This window comes from Brienomyrus brachyistius, chromosome 16, assembly GCF_023856365.1.
Source record: "Brienomyrus brachyistius isolate T26 chromosome 16, BBRACH_0.4, whole genome shotgun sequence".
Classification (NCBI taxonomy): Eukaryota; Metazoa; Chordata; class Actinopteri; order Osteoglossiformes; family Mormyridae; genus Brienomyrus; species Brienomyrus brachyistius.
In genome coordinates this window covers 22345771-22365815 of record NC_064548.1, presented here as the reverse complement: position 1 = coordinate 22365815, position 20045 = coordinate 22345771, and the positions used below count along the sequence as shown (strand labels likewise).

The following is a 20045-nucleotide window of genomic DNA, read 5'->3' as shown; positions in this document are numbered from 1 at the left end:
TCATGAAGGTTTGCGCCAATCCTAGCGCCGTCAGAGTTTTAATGCATTTCACATACTAATCCATGAGGCTCATGTGTCGAAAATACATGCATTAAGGGTCTCTGTGAGAGAGCGACATGGCTGATTACGAGTACTGTCAGAGTCCCTCTGTATGGACCTCGCACAAGTTTATCGGTATTCCTTTGCTGTTTAAAATGCTTCTTTAATTGCTTCAAACCACTTCTGTTTGCGTTAGTGGAATCTAATTAAAAGTCACTTTTGCTCTGATTCTCACTTCTGTCGAACCTGAACATATGGCTGCGCCCCTTCCACTCCCGGCCCTTCACCCTCCTCCCTGTTTCCGCATCTCTGGAAAATTAATCACTGTCAGTCTGTCTGCGCTCCCAAATAAAGACAACAAAGCGGCACCTCCTGGGTAGCGCTGACCTTCCGAATGAGTGAGCAAAGTTATTCGCGTTTAGCAAGTGAAGCCGGACAGGGCGGGTGATGATTTCCTCAGCCGTGCTGGTAGCAAGCTCAGGGCCACACAGAAGCGTGGCTAGTCCCCTGGAGATTCTACCAAATGCACCCCCTCCAAACCAAAGCTACCCTTATCCATACTCACACACTCATGCACCCCCGGTTACACAGGTGAGCCACCTCTGTGCTTTGGATTCAACTCCATGTCTCCCTGTCCACCTTCTTGCTTTCTAATCTCCTCTCACGTCATGTTTTTCGACTGCAAAGGGCCTGAATGCTTGTTAATTCTTCTTAATAGTTATCCACTCTATATCTGACATATAAGGACATGGCAGTGATATCACTCAGGGCTAAAACATCACACTTAAAGTTTGGCCTGCAAACAGGACACACACACACACACACACACACATATATATATATAGACAGCGAGGCAGGCAGAGGGACGGATAGATAGACAGACACTTGGAATTTAGTTCGTGCTTGAGTGCTGTCTTGCTTTTCATTGTATGTTTAAAATCGTAAATTCTTTAATGGCATTTAAAGAGCTGTTTTGTATGAAATGCAAATAGTCACAATGCATAATGATGTTTCTGTTCGTGACAGTGATTATAATTTCCTCATCAAAGGGCATCTAACAATTTTCTTTTCAGTCTCCATGTTAGAAAACATAATAAAGAAAAAACACTTTTGATTATTCCTCAAAGAATACGAGGGCATCACGCTATAGTATTTATTATTATTATTACTATTATTATTTACTGGGTTCAATTTCTGGTAAAGATGAAGGGGATGGATTTTGTGGGGGGGGGTGGTTCCCACAATGCCCTGCCAAATATAGCTCTGAAAGCTACGCCCATTAATGTGATGGAGTTTCTTTCTTCATAGGAAAGGAGCTGAAACCTGCAGTGAGATCTAAAGGCTGGAGGCAAGAAGGTGATGCGATTTTTCAAATTCACCTTCACTGCTCAAACCTCAGGAGTGTGACATGAGTAAATATGGGCTAAAAAAAACACACCATCCCTGTTTTTAATCAGAAAAAGAAACGGTTAAAGGCCAAGAGAAGGAAGATTTTCTTTCCTGTATGTCAAATGTATTTGTGCTTCTCCTGTTCACTTGAAAATGGATAATGATTGTTTTTGTTAATAGCATGAGGCTGGGGTAGGTTTATTCAACAGAATGTATCATAAAACACCAAAAAAAATCACCTGACATAAAATGATGAGCAAGAGCTTGATTATTTATTATTGATATATTATGCAGGAGCTTCCCTGTCACATATGTATTCATTATTACTACAAGATAGCGCCATTATGCCTTATCATGCACATAAATTTGATTTTGTTTGGTCTTTCATTACATGAGGCTGCTGGCTGATAGCTAGAGCAGAAGCCCTTAAAGGACCCTGTTGTTTTCTAAGCTGTCTTGCTGGAGGTTAAATAAGGAGACAGGTGACATGGCTTCCCCTCTGGCTCCCGTTATTGGCGGAAGAACAAGCCCTGGGGAGCGCGATGGCGAATCAGAGCAAGCACGGGGGAGGGGTAAACCAATGGGGCGTCAGCTTCCCACTCCACAAGGTCTGTAAGAGAAGCGTTCTGCAGTCCCAGCGGATCTTTCCCTCTCATTTACAGAATACCCTCTTCCCTGGCCGCTGACTGCTTTCCAGCTCCTCCACAACAGCTCTTCACAGTCTCTTGACTGGCCTGGACTCCTGTAGGTACAATCATTGCCATGGGTTTTCCAGCAGTTTGTACATCATTCCTCAGATCCTGACAAGCTTCACCAAATAAACAAGTTCCTGCACTTGGACACCCACTCCAGTATCCATGGTACCACTTCATAAAAAATATTTCTCCTCAGTATTGCCTTTGCATCCCTCTGTTTGTGACCTGATGTCAACCCAATAAAGTTGCATTATAATGCTTTTTAATATATTTACTAGATGTTTTTCAAAAGGAACACTCTTTAAAAAGTTTACTCATTTATGATTCCTGAGACCGAATAAAAATGTTTTAGTGAGACAGTGTCCCACGCGGAAGTTTCAAGAGCCCTGCGTGAAGAGATGTCTTCCAGCTCGGCAAACATCTCAGCATTTTCGTTTTGGTGGATGGACGTTGCTTGCCCTACTGTTTCTTCATCCCACATAATCAGGCATCACATTTTGCCTCAAACCCCTTTTTGACATGTCAGTATGGGGACTGAAGCTGTTAAGGGACAGCGGAGTATGAAGTGCGTCTCTGACTGGTAGAAAAACACAAATGAGACTGACACCAGGAATTGCGTACATGCAGAGTCAGAGTGAAAATCACGACGGCACTCACGGAGAATGCAAATAAATCAGTATTAAATTTGCCTTACCTACTAATCCAGGAATTCACCGACTCAACTTGTAGACTCACTTTCTGTTGCCTCAAAAAGTCCATGAGATTTATCCCATGGGTGTGACCTAGGATCGCTCACATAAATATCATTCTCTTCATTGTAAATCTTCTGACCAGGCTGCTGCAGTTTAAGAAGAACACGGGCTGGGTGCAGCCTGATTTCTGGGTGCCTGTTGCAGCATACACTTACCTGTACTGGCTCATGACATCTCCTTCAGCTGGGACCTCTGTCTTGTCAATCTACGTAGTAAATTGGATTTTCTTTAAACAATAATAAACAAACAAACATTTTTGTTCCTACTTTCCCCTAAAATGAATACTCAAACATTAAATGAAAATGAAGAAAAAACATATTTGCCTACATTCAACATCAGCCATAGTCCTCAGGTCCTTCTGCCAGACCTCTTGTAATAGGATATTTTTCCTCTCTAAATTATTAATTTATTTATTATGAAATTATTATTGACTGTGCAGGCTTTTGTAATAAAGAGCTAAAAAACTCACACACACATTCACTCACATACAACTGAAAAGTAGATAGAGGGTATATGGGAAACAGTCAATCGGTCTTCAATGCTGGTCCGTCATACAGTCACTGCACACATACATTTTCATTTATAGCTTACCAAAAGTCCTCTTGAAACAAACAACTTTTAAGTCATGTAAAATCTATATTATTAACTACACAGTTCTCGTTGTCCTACAGGTAGATATGCTTGCATCTTGGAATATTCAATGTCACAGTTATTTTATGTATTACCTCACCAGCTAGATAGGGCACAGTCCAACTCAGTTGTGTCTTTGGTTTTGTGCTGAGGTCAGAATTAATATTGCAAGGGACAATAAATTAAAAAATGACCTATTAATTTGTTTATTTCCTCTGTAGCTACGCAGTAATTTCACAGCTGAGGGTTCAAAAAATGTATAGGAGATTAAATTGAATAAATATTATAACATTTTAAAATTGTTTCATGAATAATGCATAATGCCAATTTCATATAAGATGGTTGGTATGTTTCCGGAAAGTCAAACATAAGTCGAATTTTGAGTTTCTGAAATAGTTCAGCTTTTCTCAGATTAAATTAAGGACAAATTGCATCCATAACACTGAGTGCAATTATGTAGAGGTAAAATGGATCGGACTATACATAAACAACACATTATAGCTGTTAGACCAAACTGAACTGTGCCGTCCATCATTATGCAGTAGCGCAGTAAAAACACTTTTTAGCGTAATTTCCACTGAGTACATTTAATGCTGGTTGAACTGACCTATTATTTTTTGAAGAACGTCATTCTTCCTTTTTTTTAAATCAACGGCTGGAGAGTTTATCTTTCATTAAAACTTTCACCTAGCTTGAGTATGACAGAGGCAGTTAAGTCAAGTTTTAAGCGAAATGGCAGCTGTTTTCACTACCCGGTGAAATCTATTTAATTCAGATGGCGAGCGAAGTCGACCGAAACTGCGGACAATCGCGGATGCGATGCGGCCAACCATAGCATTTGTCCCATAAGAACCTGACCAACCTGATAGGTTCGTCTAGACAGCAGATAAGATCCTACACACTCTGTCACCTATATGCAGGTATAGATAGCCACAGCAGTACTGCAACCAGTACACACATGGGCGATTATCTGGAAGCTCCACGTTTAAACTGCCTACCTACATTACACAATGATCCATAATAATACAACAGTAATTTCAACTGATATCATCAAGGGCTACATCACATGTTTTCGCCTAAAAACACAAAGACAAAATAGCAAAAGTATGCATATAAAGTAAAATCCCGTTATAGTGGACTCGCTTATAACAGAACATCGTTTATAATGGACGAAGTCTGCTGGTCCCGACTGTGCGCCTTTAAGAACATTCAGAAAAAGCATCGGATATAGCGAACTCGCATATAACAGAATTTTGCTTATAACGGACAAATAATTTGCCCCCCAGGGCCGCTTTTAGCTGTAATTATGTTCGCTATAACGGACATGCAGTCTCCGCCTACAAGGTGCGTGGCGTGCCGGTGATATCCAGCGCAGATACGTAGTTGGGATTATTAACAGTCAGGTAAAGTCGGATTACTACACGTACAATATAATAATCTATACCACAAGTGTGTCTGCTGGGGTGCGGTATGACTAAATAGTGTCCTGTAGTTGTGTTCTGGGCAAACAGATACTCTGGATATAACGGACTTAGGATATAACGGACTGTTTTGCCAGGACCATTTGAAATCTGTTATAACGGGATTTTACTGTATAGATATGAAAACTCCAGTGCTCTATAAAGGGTATTATTTTACCGCTTCAAGCTATTCACCCAGCAGCCACTGGTCACAAATACATGTCCATAACCAAAGAACATCATGTTCTACATGCTGCTATCATGTTTTTTGTTAAATCAATGGCTAAAGAGGCGAGAGTCCAAAGGGCTTATATCTGACAATTCACCCTTTGTCATCACTGTGCATTAGTATTTAACAAATGCCATCCTCCCTAAAGCAGTGTTTTATACCCCAGATGAGGAACTATTATGCTGCTATGGGAAACAAATAGCTTCTCATATCTGAGACAGCCTTATTAACTCGGGAAGTGACGCACTGCTCGGTCTAAAACACTGTTGAAAAAGCAGGATAACATTGAAGGTCATGTGTGTAACTGTGGAATTAGGTACGACCTGTTTCCTAGTGCAGTTCAGGGCTGTGCACAAACATTTTGATGGGTAGTGGCTCAAACAAGGCACCAATACAGACATGGCAGTGGTAATTACCAGGCAAGGGCAATCAAATCCGGTGGCATGGTGGTGCAGTGCTTAGCACTGTTGCCTCACACCTCTGGGACCCGGGTTCGAGTCTCCACCTCGGTCACATGTGTGCGGAGTTTGCATGTTCTCCCCATGTCGTCGTGGGGTTTCCTCTGGGTACTCTGGTTTCCCCCCACAGTCCAAAAACATGCTGAGGCTAATTGGAGTTACTAAATTGCCCGTAGGTGTGAGTGTGCCCTGCGATGGGCTGGCCCCCCATCCGGGGTTGTTCCCTGCCTCGTGCCCATTCCTTCCAGGATAGGCTCCCGCGACCCAGTAGGATAAGCAGTTTGGAAAATGGATGGTAATCGAATCCTTAACTCATATTGAAGGTGCTGGTCACACTGAAAAAAAGATAGTTATACAATTGACACAATATTGATTATTAATTATCACATATATTGTTTATTTTAAATCAGTCCATTTAAGATTTTGGATTTCTGATGTAGTTTCAAAAGAATGCCTTATGCTGTACGGTAATTATTTGCATACGAGTCACACGACTCGACAGATCACATCAATATTTAATAAATATTTAATATTTCTAATGTATATAAATAGGTCCATCCATTTGTCTTTCAACCACTTATCCTGTGCATGGTCATAGGACTGATAAATATCTTTAAACATTAATTCCAATCATTTTAAAGTAAAGAAGTTTTATTTAAACTGGCAGCATAACGTGGTATTAGCTCATTTAAAACCTTGCAGAAAATGTACAGGCCTTTATTAATAATGTGGGAGGGAAGGTTATTTCAAAGCAGGGACATTGATGGTATAAATAATAAGGGCTGCTTCCAGACTCCGGACTGCACTGGAAAAAAAAACATACATGAAACCAAGAAAGGAAACCAAAGGAATTGGCTCATAAATTTCAAGAGTTTTGATTCATGCCCAAAGCTCCATTCGAAGGTGTCACTTTATGGAGCCATAAAATTCTGCACGTCTCCTAATACGCAGGAGCTCAGATATGAAATTCTGAAAATGAAAACTGAGATATGCTGAAGCTTTTAGCATTTTCGTCTTATCCCTCACTAAAAAATAAAGAGTCCTGAACCAACAGCGGCTTTGAGTTCATTTGTCTCACAAACTATTACTAAAGCGAAAACTGGGAATTTGCCCACTGGCAGAGCTGGGTGCTCCAGAGACATCAAGAGGAATGATGGCCCATTGTCCATAATGGAATAAACTCTGAGCTATTTTAATGATAATTAGTTTTCTAATTCTGAGTATATACCTTTGAGTTTTAGCCATGATTTTTTAAAATATGGATTCTGACATCACAAACCAGATACATGAATGAAATGCATTTAGACAAGGTGATTATGTCTGTGTTCTGTTTCCATAATTATTAACCAAATGATCCTGCTTTGTCACTTCCACTGGTACAATTCTACACAAGAAATTAGTCCATACATCCAGCTTAATTATCCAATAATCATGTACCTGATCGTGGTGGCAGCAAGTCTTTGAAGCCCAGCCAAAGATGCTATAGATACTAAAACTGTCAATCATGGAAAGGTTGCCAGTTCATGGGATTTCTCATTTTCATATACAATTTTACTGCAATCACTGGTGCATGAGAATTTACCGTAATTACTGTACTACGTGCGATGCTTAATCTGGCAGAGCCTACTACCTTATTTCACTGTGAACATACACAACGACAATAAAGTTGACTTTGACGTTGATAAGAAATCTCTCTGCTCCATGGTTCTGTTGGAAATCTATGCAAAATATTGTAAGCAATAATATCCATCTATACACATCCATTCATGACTTTGGTTAACAACTCTATATTCTTTTTAATGGAAATGCTGGTAATTAAGCTTCCAGTTCAGTTTAGTTGATATTTTTCCTGCAGTCTTCTCTATATATTTGAACCATAGCTATTAACAATGAAGAACATCCATACATCCATGCTGCTGAGAGAGTACATGGTCGTGATAAGAGAAGAGCAAAACCAGTCAATCTTAAAGTAGGAGTGCAGAGAAAGGACAGATGACAGGGTTGTGGACCTAAGACAGGAATCCACTGCTAGCGTTCCATTGAGCTCCAGCATTCTGCATAATCAATAGCTGCGTAACATGACAATGGGAGGCATAGTCCTGCCCTTCTGTCAGGGTCCTGACACCCGGCCACATACGTTCAAGAATTTGAATCAGTATTTTTTTTTTTCATCTCCACACTTTTTCGACATTTTATTTTTTCAGTTACTTTGAAGAACCCCCTGTATGGCTTAGCTGTGGTGCACCTGGGAGCCGCTGCAGAAGACCAACAAGCTGTAGACCTGCTCTACCCTCCTTGCCACCGCAATGCCTAACCTTGTTGCCTTGTGACCTGTCACGCAAAAATGGGCTTAGATGTGTTGGCCTCCTGTCTGGCCACTGGCGCTGCTCCACACTGAGCTGAATCCGTGCTGAGCTCAGGGATACGGTATCAGGATTAACACCTCATCAACTATTTAGATCTGCTGCAAATGACCCTTTACCCAAGGAACATAGCGGACCTCTTCATGGTCAAATTTAAGAGGATTCCCAGTATTCTTCAGTCAGCAATGTTTTGCCATCAGATTTAAATATAAATTCTAAGATGTATTTGCAACTCCGGTGACCCTGATCTGGGTTAGCAGATAGATGATGGATGGATGGATGGATGGATATGCACTCTTACATTGCCGTCACTTTCTGCTTGAACTTAAAATGTCTATTTCTTGCCTCCTGAATTTTCTGATCCTAAACGGCTTTTTAAATGCCGCTGAATATAGCATGAAAGCTGAAAGTAACATGTTTTGAGCACAATCTTGACAACCAGACGAATTAAGCAAGCAGAGAAAGTTACACTCAGACGCAGAAGCTGGGCATTTGGAGCACCTGAGAGTCTAGTACGTCAACTGACTCTGCAAGAAAAGCTGAGATTTCCCTGCTTTTCTTTTGGGGTTATTTCATTCTGAGAAAACTGCATTACCACAGGCTTCCTGTTGGATCGGTGCTGGGCATCGTGTCGGCCCGTCGTATTAACAAATCAGAAGAAAATTTGTGCTATATGTCTACTTAAAACTACAAATCAAACAACTGATATCTTTTGGTTGCTAATGCCAACCATCAGGGTCTTTGAGGCATTAAGCACAAAGAAAGGTTTAATGATTATAGCTGCTGATCTATGCATGTGAACATACTTTGTTTTACAGTGTCTGTTTACATCAGACAGAATGAGCTGCACTCATGCTTTTACTAGATTTCCTAATAAACAAAATTCATACTCTACCCAGAAGCCCATGCAATACAGGGTATATTCACTGTGATTTCGGAAACATTGGCATATTTTCACTGCGATCCTCCCTTTTTTACAAGTCAAGAAATCTTCACGCAGTATTCCAAGCATCTGTGATCATTTAAAATCCATTTAGTCAAGGGATTAAAAACAGTTTGTCTATCACAACTTTATGATTGTAGGCTGAATGTTGAATGTGACACGCATCATTAGAGTTACTTTGTGCATTGTTTTAGCTAGATACTTAATTGCTTCCTTAATTCACTGGCTAATTATTGAATTTTCCCCAGTTTTTTCCTCTGTGCTTGGCAGTGTTGTATTAACTCTGGTCGCCATTGAACAAGGTAAAGCATGATAAAAGCAGATAATTAGGAAATAAATGACAATAATAATAATGGTGAGATTATTTAAAAATTCATTTAAAGATCTAAGTGTCCTACATAGATTATAAGTATTTTATCTGGTCACCTGACCATCAATCCATCCATCCATTTTCCAAACTGCTTATCCTACTGGGTTGTGGGGGCTCCGGAGCCTATCGCGGAATCAATGGGCACGAGGCAGGGAACAACCCAGGACAGGGGGCCAGCCCACCACAGGGCACACTCCCATACCAGTCACTCATGCATGCACACCTATGGGCAATGTAGCAATTCCAATTAGCCTCAGCATGTTTTTGTACTGTGGGGGGAAACCGGAGTACCCGCAGGAAACCCCACGACGACATGGAGAGAACATGCAAACTCCACACACATGTGACCCAGGCGGAGACTCGAACCCGAGTCCCAGAGGTGGGAGGCAACAGTGCTAACCACTGCACCACCATGCCGCCCCCTCACCTGACCATTAAGACTGAATACAGGACAAAACCAAGCATAAAATAAGGACCATCCCCATCTAAGTAGCTTACAGTCCTTCCTGTTTTCCGAATCAATCTGTTTTACTGCTGTAATGTATTTGATGTTGTCAGCAGAAATGCAAAATAATAAAAACTTGAAGCAGAACCAAATTCCATAAGTAAAATGATCGTTTTCTCCCTGTAAGCCAAATTGAAATGCTGGTGCCTTTCTGGCTTCGTTGGTATTAAGACGGATGGATGGATTCAGCCTCTGGCATGTCTTTGGGTGCAACATGGTGTAATCGTGAAGGAGAAGAGACAGGGGGCCGGCAATTTCCCTTTCAGACAGCATGGAGATACTCTGGGGAGAAGAAGCTAAAATGAGTTCCCCTGAGAGCAGAGGAGAGAAATTGTGGGGAATCAGACAAACCTCCAGCAAACCAATAACCAGCAAGGTGAGGTGAGAAAAGAATAAGTGTGGAATCAGAGACATGGAGAAATGTCGAACCAGACGGCAGGTTGGTCCGACGGGTAATTTGAAGGTGTGAAAAACAAACTTTACAAGTGTGACACCATAGACTCAGGAGCTATGGTGCCCAGGAAATGGGAATGTGTACAACATCTCAGGTTTAACTTTTCAGGAAAACAGCAAATAAGCCAGAAATGTGACAGAAGTACAAAATAAAATGGATTTTTTTTTTCAGGCAAAGAGAACTAAGTAAAGGCCAGTTTCACTGTAACTTGAAAGTGCAACAGCAGCACCACAGTGCAGCTGTTTCCTCCCAGCTACCGGGTGCTTTCATCTGATTAAAAACAAAAATACAGGATATCAAGGACTTTCAGTACAATTACTTCAACAGAAGCAGTATTCTCTATGTAACCTGGACTGCTCCATTCCCTGTTTATTTAGCAGGCGCGTTTGTCCAAAGTGATGTACAAGTGAGGGAGATAATAAAGTATATCACAGACAAACAGCCATGAAGGAGTCAGCTTAGTTACTGCCAGACTGGGCTTCTGAACAGGGTCCAGTAACAAGCGCAAGTTAGCATTGGAGCAGGAGCTAAAAAAGCCAGAAGAGACTTATCATGAGAGCTATACAAATCAAAACAGCAGGTTCATATTAGACAAGTGCAAGATACAAGAGGGATAGCAGACAACCAAGGGATAGTAGACAACCAAGGGATAGCAGACAATCAAGGGATAGCAGACAACCAAGGGATAGCAGACAACCAAGGGATAGCAGACAACCAAGGGATAGTAGGTAAACAGGGAGCTGCTTGGTGCTTAGATGAGTTAGCTGAGGTTTTCCCAAAAAAAACATGGGTTTCTCACTGCATTAATCAGCAGTAGTTTACTGGTAGAACATAGTTTTAATGAGAGTCTTTGACCTGTTCCTGGCAAGCAGGGAAGACCACATGACCACCAAGAAATTATGCAATGCCCGAATGCATAATTCTGAATTCTCCGGTCCCCAGGATGCTGGTTAACATCAATGCAACATGCAAATGGTCACTATACCAGCCTAAGAAGTGGAGACAGTATGACTGAAGACACAGTAAGTGCAAGGTTACATTGAATAAGATCGACATTCATCTCTGAGCACTATGTTAGCTTCATATTTGGATGGTTCATTGGCATTTTTATTTAGGTTGTTCACGCATTTAAAAATAACCTTGAAGACATTGTGCCCACTAGGGTAATGCTAATTGTTGCAAATGTGGTGTTGTAATGGAATATTAATCTTTATTGTGTTTGTTTATAGAACTCACATTAGGGAATGTTTCGTGTTGTTTTTGTTTTCCATAGGAAACTCTAGTGGTTTGGCCACAAAAGGTGGAAATGGAAACAACAAGCACTGATGACATTGTTTGAGTGGGGAAATTCATTTCCTTGTGAACGTTCCTTTCGTTGGGTCGTTGGGGGGGGGGGGGGGGGGGGGCGAGAGAGGGCAGACATTAAAACTTTTGACATAAAATACAATTAGATAAAGAAACCAATAAATAAAGGCCAGCAAATGTTATCACAAGACTCCCAAAGATTCTTGTGTGTGGAGTTTACAGTATAATCGTTAGCTGGATTGTATGTAACGAGGGGTTTCTGTCAGTGCGGTTTCCTTGTCAGGAATGAGTTCTTATCAGCAAACCATCTTGGCTTGGCAGACAAACCCCAATCCGATACCTATACATTTTGGCTAAATGTCTGCTGCCAACAATATTCGTATCAAACAAATACATGGAAGTGGTTTATTGATTCTTGCATTAAAAAGGACACAACCAATATTATTATTAGATTTTATATTTTGCATTGATTTTATTTTTTTTTGGAAAATTTCAGCTGAGGGTCTCAAGCACTCAAGTTTAAACTCAGGTGCCCTTTGCCATCATACTGCTCACTGGACTGGCTGCTCATTTTTCATCCTCAGGTAGAATTCAGTCAGTGGCAGATTCAGCAACATGAACTTTTGTGACTCCTACAAGCATCCTGGCCCAGGGGTACCATAGCATCACCCACGGCGATGTGGGTTTGACTGGGAGAACTTCTGCTGGTATCTGGGTTATGATCAGTAAGAGATGGGAAGGCATCTCGCTGATCTTTTCATGCTGTATGGCGATTTTATAAACTAGTCACCTGAGAAGTAGCAGTTCTGCAGCTTAAAATTGTGCTTTTGGTCTCTGGCCTTCTACTCCCCAGATAATTTCTTGCGAATGTTTCATTCACCGGTATTGTAATGTGTATGTATCATGTCTTCTTGGAAAGTGTAATGACCTGATTCACAACCTTGTTTGCATTTCAAAGCAGTGAGCAGAAAACTGATCACCTTCCTCAATCGTATTGTTCAAAGCTGTTTACATTGTGATTTTACTAATACATTGTGTGACTAAGGACTATCATTGCGACCTGGGGGCACCACAGCCTTGTACCCAGGCACAGACGGGGAGGCGTGTATCCCCCCAATATACCAGACAGTATTTAATTTGGATTCATTCGTCAACACCACTCCCAAGAAACAGAACCTTGTATTTAAATTGTGTCCCCCACGCCCACTGTATCAAACTCCTAGGCTGTTACTTGTGCCATGTATTGCCCGGGAGAGGGTCCAATCCACCCAGCCCACCTAACTGACCAGTTTAAGCAGATAAAAAAATAGGTGGATCAAGTTAGCATGCTGCTAATTTATCTAGCTACCAAAAGAGAGTAACATGTGCAGCTAAAATTGTACATTTTATGTTGTGGTTAAATTTAACAAAACAATTACGTTAAGAACTTCATTTTAATGTCCAGCTGGACATCTACAGGCTTCGCTCAGTCACATCGCTGGCGCGAGTACGAGTTTGCCGCGTTACCTGCATTCATGACAAACTGCGACAGCATGTCACTGGGATCTTGCTACCAGTAAGCTTATACAGTAAATTAAAAAAATCCCATCCGGGGAGTCACCTGAGATAGATGCCAGGCTCAGCAAGACCCTGCTTTGTACAACTGGGGAATAAAGCGACTTCTAAACTAACTGCGGTTATAATGTACTGACAACATTCTATGAAGAAAAAAAATATATAAAAAATCTCTAATAAAGCATGTTACTCTTAACAGCAACGTGAAAGACTGAAGACGTACTTGACAATTAAACCTTACCATCCCTTTAAAGGTACTCACTTCAGTCTTGTTAAGTATATTGATTTATATTTGCATTCATTATATTATTATTTAAATATTATTTTCCCTGTGAGGTGGTGACACAGTAAAGGAACATACTTTCTTAAAGATTCTGCTAATGAGAATGCCTTCGTTAGTCACCACTGTGAGAATTCTTTAAGAGAACCGTCAGTAAAACCATCTCTAAAAGAGACGAAAAAATACATTTAATATCTATTTATTTCTGTTTAATTATTCACGCAATGGGCCCCAAACCATGAGTCTAGTCTATAATCTGCTATGTTACAGAACACATCCCAAACGGCAATACTATTCATATAAAATTGATTACAAATTTTTCACGGGATCTACATATGGTTGTGGGAAGTTAATCAATGAGAGTTTCCATTCCCTGGGATTTTTATTGGCTGTTTGCCGGTGACTGATGAGAAAGGCACCCAATAGCAGCACAGAGGTTAGGTGGTCTTGTGGGGTTAGGGCAGGGACAGTGATTTGTGGCCACAATCCATTTGGCAAAATGTAGGACTTCCACCAATAAGACTATAACTTAAAAAAAATCAATTCCACCAAGACAGAATACAGATATGGGGATTAGATTATATGATTTCATCGGCTACCCATTAATTACCTACCTCTCCCTATATCACATTAATGCAGGTTTTTTCACTTTACACACCCGGAGTGAAGTGGAGATAGATCAAGTGCTCTGTGCAGGAAATCAGTTCTATATATTATTGGCATCATATTCTGGTGCTTACCTCAGATTGCCTTTGTCGTGTAAACAGGTTGTCAGACATGCAGAAAAAGCTTGCATTCCCCAATTTATGATTTATTTAAATCACATGATCCAATATGCAGTCATAGGGTTTCCAACATTTGTCTAAGTGACAGAATCTGCAAGACGCAAAGAGGGCATTTTCTGCAATCGATAGTACTAATCAGAATTAAATTAACTGAACCTCTGGAAAATGTCCAAATTATCTAAACAATTACGAATTTTGTTCTTTGAGGGGAGTTTTAGTAGCAATCACAAAATCACCTCCACACGCGATTTTCAATCATGGGTTTGTTTGTAGCTGGAGAGTATAAATCAGCTCTGTTTCATGCGCACTCACACACACACACACACTCACTCTCATATTATGGGCAATTTTAGAGGTGCCACTTCACATGACCACATGTAAACACAGGTAAGGCTCATACTGTATACTCCACACACAGAGATGGAACCAACCTCGCTGCACGGCTGAGCCAGCATACTCCAAAAAAAAAGAAGTTCCTACCTGTGTAGGAACTACCTGTGTAGGAACTCTGAAAGAGTAAAACAGCACATGTTCACATGTCACTGCGCTTCTGGACCAAATATATTCTGGTGTTTGTTGCCAGGCATTATTACTCTACCCCAGGAACAGACAACCTTACCCACAAAGAGCCAGTGTTTATGCAGGTGTTTGGAGTAACCTTTAGGTCAGCTGTTCCAACCCAAGTGTGAGGACTCTTCAGCCAGTCAGTCCTCTAATTAGTAATCCAATTCTAAATGTGCAGTGTAAACCCACATACCGTACCCAATGGCCCTTTCTGGGTAAGATTGATCACCCCCACTCTACCCACCAATCATGGTCTAGTGCTCTCTATAGGAACAGAGTCTGATAAACAAGGAAGGAAGGGATTGATTGATTGATTGATTGATTGATTGACTGGAGGGTGACTAATTTTCAATCCATTACACAGAGCTGAGGTCGGGAAGTAATCCTAAAAGCCTGCAGGTGTAGGAGCACAGTGGTACCGTCTTTTTATTGAAGCATTCATGTACAGTACAGGTGCAACACAGGGACAAAATGGCATTTCCACACATACATAATGTAGGCTAGATCTGAAGCCCCAGTCCAGAGGTGTGAGACAGTACTGCGAAATACCTCAAAATATATACCGAAAAAGCTGATGCATGTCATATGATGTTGTATTTTCATTTATAAAACAAAAAATCAATCAAAAGCCTTGAGGTCAACTGACATTATTCATTTGACTGATTTAAAACTGCTGTTTCACAAATTCAGCAGGAAAAAAACACCATAAAAGAGAATTGCAGCTCTAGTTTGCATAATTGTCCATTTCACAGATTAAAAAAACAAAAAAAAAAAAAAAACTTTGCAGGCAATTATAAGTATTTAGGCTAAAACAAATGAATTTGATTAGGAAGTAGATAATTGGTGATTCTCAAAAGGCATTTTTCAATCAAGTTTCAATTAATTAAGTGGAGCACAGGTGCATTTAATTACTGCTACGTGAGCTGAGGATCGGTTCAGTCTGATGTATTACAGCCTATAAGGAGTCTGATTAATAAACAAAAAGTTGTTCTGATTCTAGCAGAATTATGGTGGTGCTCTGGGTGTTGGTTGTGCCCGTGTGGTTTGACTATGGCTATGGCTATAACAGCCAAAACAAGTACAGACGCCACATGCTGTGTGACCGTGTCTAAGGCTGCTTTACCAGCCAGTCTAGTGACTCAGGTTCTGTTGGGCTCCTGGGGTGTAGGTAGCGGACCCAATGTCTCAGTCTCCCAAAGTGCAGGCTCCTTTTCCACTTAAACCAATGGCTTAGACGGACTAAACAAGACATAGGACAAACTGATCTAAAGACTATCCCCCCTCACCAAAACCATAAAACTATGCTGAAGTTTAATATTCAGCATGAAAATCTAATTTTTGTTTACCTATTAGATTTATTTATTATTTGTATTTATGTGAAGCAGCATGGGGGGGGGGGGGCAAGATAAATGGTATTCCAACACCCTGTATATATACATTGATGTGTTAACAATAAAGAATTCTTGAATCTTGCATTTAAAGGGACACGTCTTCTTCTTGAGGTTTCCGTCTCATGAAGGCAGAGTACGTCCCAGGAGTGATTTACCCATGTGCAGTCCTGTCAAAGACCTGAAACTATATAAGCCAAAAGTCACCACAAAGGCTGTTTTCACATGTACTTCACTTTAAAAGAACAAAACTCACTCTGATTTAAGTGGACCAGAATGTGCACTAAGAACTTGATTCACTTTGAATTTACGTCGCCTGCCGACTTCCAAAAGCAATTTCGCTCAATTTCTGGTGCTCTTCAGCTTCTATGTGGACTCAGATCATTTCACATTCACACTAAGTTATTCAGGGTATTGAACTAATCATGGGAGTCATTTCTTGGGCGTATGTTCTGTTCAGATATCATCAACAAATGAACCTGCTAAATGGACTCGAAACAAAGTCGTGGGGAATCTGAGCTGTGAGCTTTCAGACATTCCCTAAATGCATATAAACTGGCTGAATCGTCCAAAGTGGGAAAGCAGCCGAAGATCTCGCGGCTTATGTGCTGCATGAAATGACACCACAGCAGTACCAAATACGAGGTCGCAGAAGAAGTAAGTGTGTAAAATGAATTTAATTCGTTAGAGCCCAAGCAGCATTTGATTAACGCTGCCTGGTGAGGATTTCATGCTGACGAATCAGAACAGACCTGGAGATTGCAGATGATTTCAGCAACTATAAAATCGTCTCCAAGCAAACCAGCCCAAACAGTGTGCTTTGCTACCAGCTGGGGGATCATGGGCAGGCATGAGGGAGTTTTGATAGTACTGCTACTAGTAGGCTGTAGCTGCAAAGCCCAGCCAAAGTTTGGCTTTTCTGTGAAGGCTTCCTCAGTGCAAGCTACAAATCTGGCTGCACCAGAAACTAAGGTTCCCCAAGTGCCAGTGAGTTACCTGGGTAGATTAGTGGCTGCACAGGTGCCGACGGCCCAGCAGGCGCCACCTATAATTAAAGCAGAGTCTGGAATGTCAGTGAACCCTGATAGTGTGAGGGTTGTATGTGGGGAGGATTCGGTTATGGTGGATGTGCTACAGGACCTTCTAGCTATTGGCCAGCTGATCAATGCTTCAGACATCACCCTTGGTGGCTGTGCACCCACTGGGCAGGATGCTTCTGGCACAGTGAGGTTTCAGTCTGTGCTGCAGGCCTGTGGAAGTACACTGATGGTATGAGGGCTTCCTTCTGATTGGTTGCTATGTTGGCTATGCTAGTCCTAATCACGTTGCTCTTCTCCAGATGACTGCTGATGCCCTGGTCTATAGCTTTGCATTGATCTACACCCCCAGGGGTATTAATGGCAGCCCCATTGTGAGGACCAATGGTGCTGTGGTTGGCATTGAGTGTCACTATTCGAGGTGAGGATGCCCTGTCAGCTTTGGTGCTCCCTAGGAGCATTTCTAGTTACTGACCCAAAAGGATGCCTGCTCCTTAGGAAGCAGAATGTAAGCAGCAATGCCCTGGTGCCAACCTGGATCCCCTACTATGCTACAATGGCGGCTGAGGCACAACTGAGTTTCTCACTGAGGCTGATGGATGGTAGGCAAGGGGTTCATGCAGCATATCTGGCTTTACTCAGTGGGCTTGTCCTCAAGTGCATGTGCCCTGTGTGCAGATGCATGGCAGAATGAGAGGGCCTCCAATGTGTACTTCCTGGGAAGTGTCCTGAACATTGAAGCCTCTGTCCTCGTGGGCAACAGTCAGCCCCTGCGTGTCTTTGTGGACAGCTGTGTGGCCACCTTGGTCCCTGATGTGACCTCTGTCCCTAGCTATGCTTTTGTGCAGAACTCTGGGTGAGTAACATTGTATGGCTGTGTGAGGCTGCTTGGGCAATGCTGCTTGACATGCCTGCCCTTCAGGTGCCTGACTGATGCCAAGGTGACAGGATCCCGCTCCCAGTTCCTGCCCAGAAAGCAGGATGACAAGCTGCAGCTTCAGCTGGATGCTTTCAGGTTCTCTCAGGATGGCAGGAGCTCAGTGAGTACAGGCACTTGTGCAGGATTTCTGTACTTAAATGAACTGGCTGCGACGGCAGCTGACCAGCTTTTGGTGTCCCCCTAGCTGTACATTACTTGCAGCCTGAGAGCAACAGTGGCTTCTGTGCCTGTGGATTCCCAACACAAGGCTTGTTCCTTCTCTCTTGCCACTAACAGGTCAGTAGCTGCAGCATTATGATGCTGGACCAGTTGAGCTGCTAACCAATTGCTATTCCCCATTGCAGGTGGGTGTCTGTGGATGGGAATGACCAGGTGTGTGGCTGCTGTGACACCAGCTGTGGGCTTGCAGGTGTAGCAGGTACGCTTGGCTTCCACCAAAAGATGTTCTGGTGGATTGTGTTGCTGTGACTGAGACACCCTCCCTCCTTGCCCTTGCAGGTGCTCAAGGCACAGGTGTTCTGGGCCCCATTGCTATCCAACAGGGTCCTCCCACGGCTAGTCAGCCTGGACAGCTGTACCTTCTTAAGGGATAGGTACTTACTGCCCTAACCTGCCAAGCTGTGGTACCAGGATGGAAGGAGCCACTTAACTTTCCCAGCCTTTTCTACACTGTTTGCTGTTCCCCTAATGTGGTGCCTGCTGCTGTGCTGGAACCCAAAGGCACCATCTACTGTGACTCAATAAAATGCATGTATTTGATTCCATGTCTAATTTTGTACTCCAAATGCGCATCGCCTTCTGCAAGCTGTGCACAAATATCCAGCTGACCATGTCACAGGTGCCTTGGCCTGTAGTGGTCACTCCTGCGAAAGCCACTACTGGTGCTTATGGAGATGGCTTGGGGGAACTTTCCCCTTGGCCTATCCTGTAGGGCTCATCCACTTTACATGCTAACCAAGGGTAGACATCCTTAGGCACTTCCTTAATCATTACTGTAAAGGCAACCTTTCCATAAATTCATCTCTGGAGCTTTGAGCCTGCGACCAGGCTAGTCAGTGGGTGGCATTTCTAAGCAAGCAGTTCTTGTGGGTTTGTCCACCCGCAATGGAGTTGTGTCAGCGCCACCCGTTTAGCCATGTGGGGGCCCAGGAACCAGAGTAAAACACTGGGAATAGAATGTCTGCAGGATAAATGTGGAAACACACAACAGGGGTATGTTTCCCAAAAGCTCCCATTTACAACTCCCATAGTTGGCACTGTTCAGTTTCATAGTTCCTAATATGTAAGTTAATGTTGCAGCTATGCTTTTGGGAAATGTACTGCAACACAGGTATCAATCCTGACAATTTCTACTCCACTTCACTTTGATCATCTAGGTTAACTTAGTTTAACTGGGAAAAGCTCAAATTACAATGGGAGTTCAATTACACCCTATTGGATCCGAAGAAGGTAATCCCTAATGTTTCTTAATCCTAGAGTTGACGGCATCGCTAACGATGCTGTGTATCTTCTTTCAGTTCAACTTGCTGAAGTCTTATTGTAGAAACATGAAAAACACTAACGATCTGTAGTCTTTTCAAAACGTCAATTGTCGGGAGTATTAAAGTTTTCAGAATTAAATGGGCAAAAAAGTAAACCATGTTACCTTTGTTTTACCTGCATGGGGGGCGTGTAGAGCCACCCTCAACTGAAGATCGCTATTCGCATTCTACATACCTGCATTTCCGTGTATTAAAATCGCATTCACATGGTAATTCGATGAACAATGCAATTGTGAAACGTGATCCAGATACACCCCCATCAGCGCCATAAAAGAAGGGGGGGGGGGGGGGGGGGATGTGCCCAGGTGTGAATGGCTCATTCATACACATGAACATTGCTACGTATTCAATGAAAAGAGGCCAA

General features: G+C 42.1%; 1 protein-coding gene and 2 long non-coding RNA genes across 4 annotated transcripts in view; 2 read left to right on the top strand and 1 right to left on the bottom strand.

Moving 5' to 3' along the window:
* LOC125710089 (fibroin heavy chain-like) overlaps positions 1 to 18899 on the top strand; it is a 576413-nt gene extending 557514 nt beyond the window's left edge. Inside the window, exons 17-23 of the mRNA XM_048979301.1 lie at positions 17503 to 17621; positions 17699 to 17802; positions 17879 to 18056; positions 18123 to 18240; positions 18325 to 18416; positions 18485 to 18558; positions 18639 to 18899. Coding sequence (XP_048835258.1) covers positions 17503 to 17621; positions 17699 to 17802; positions 17879 to 18056; positions 18123 to 18240; positions 18325 to 18416; positions 18485 to 18558; positions 18639 to 18733 — 780 coding nt within the window. The 3' untranslated portion in view covers positions 18734 to 18899. The remainder of the gene's footprint in view (positions 1 to 17502; positions 17622 to 17698; positions 17803 to 17878; positions 18057 to 18122; positions 18241 to 18324; positions 18417 to 18484; positions 18559 to 18638) is intronic.
* On the bottom strand, positions 1857 to 5060 carry LOC125710100 (uncharacterized). Of its 2 annotated transcripts, none has more exons than XR_007382917.1 (4): positions 4113 to 5060; positions 3031 to 3101; positions 2818 to 2905; positions 1857 to 2170 (listed from the first exon to the last, which is right to left on the bottom strand). It is a non-coding gene; the product is annotated as an uncharacterized LOC125710100 (long non-coding RNA). The 2 variants fall into 2 exon arrangements; XR_007382918.1 differs by having other exon boundaries at positions 3031 to 3080.
* On the top strand, positions 4807 to 11669 carry LOC125710102 (uncharacterized). The gene is made up of 3 exons (XR_007382920.1): positions 4807 to 4908; positions 11230 to 11309; positions 11561 to 11669. It is a non-coding gene; the product is annotated as an uncharacterized LOC125710102 (long non-coding RNA).
* Positions 18900 to 20045: the final 1146 nt, after the last annotated feature.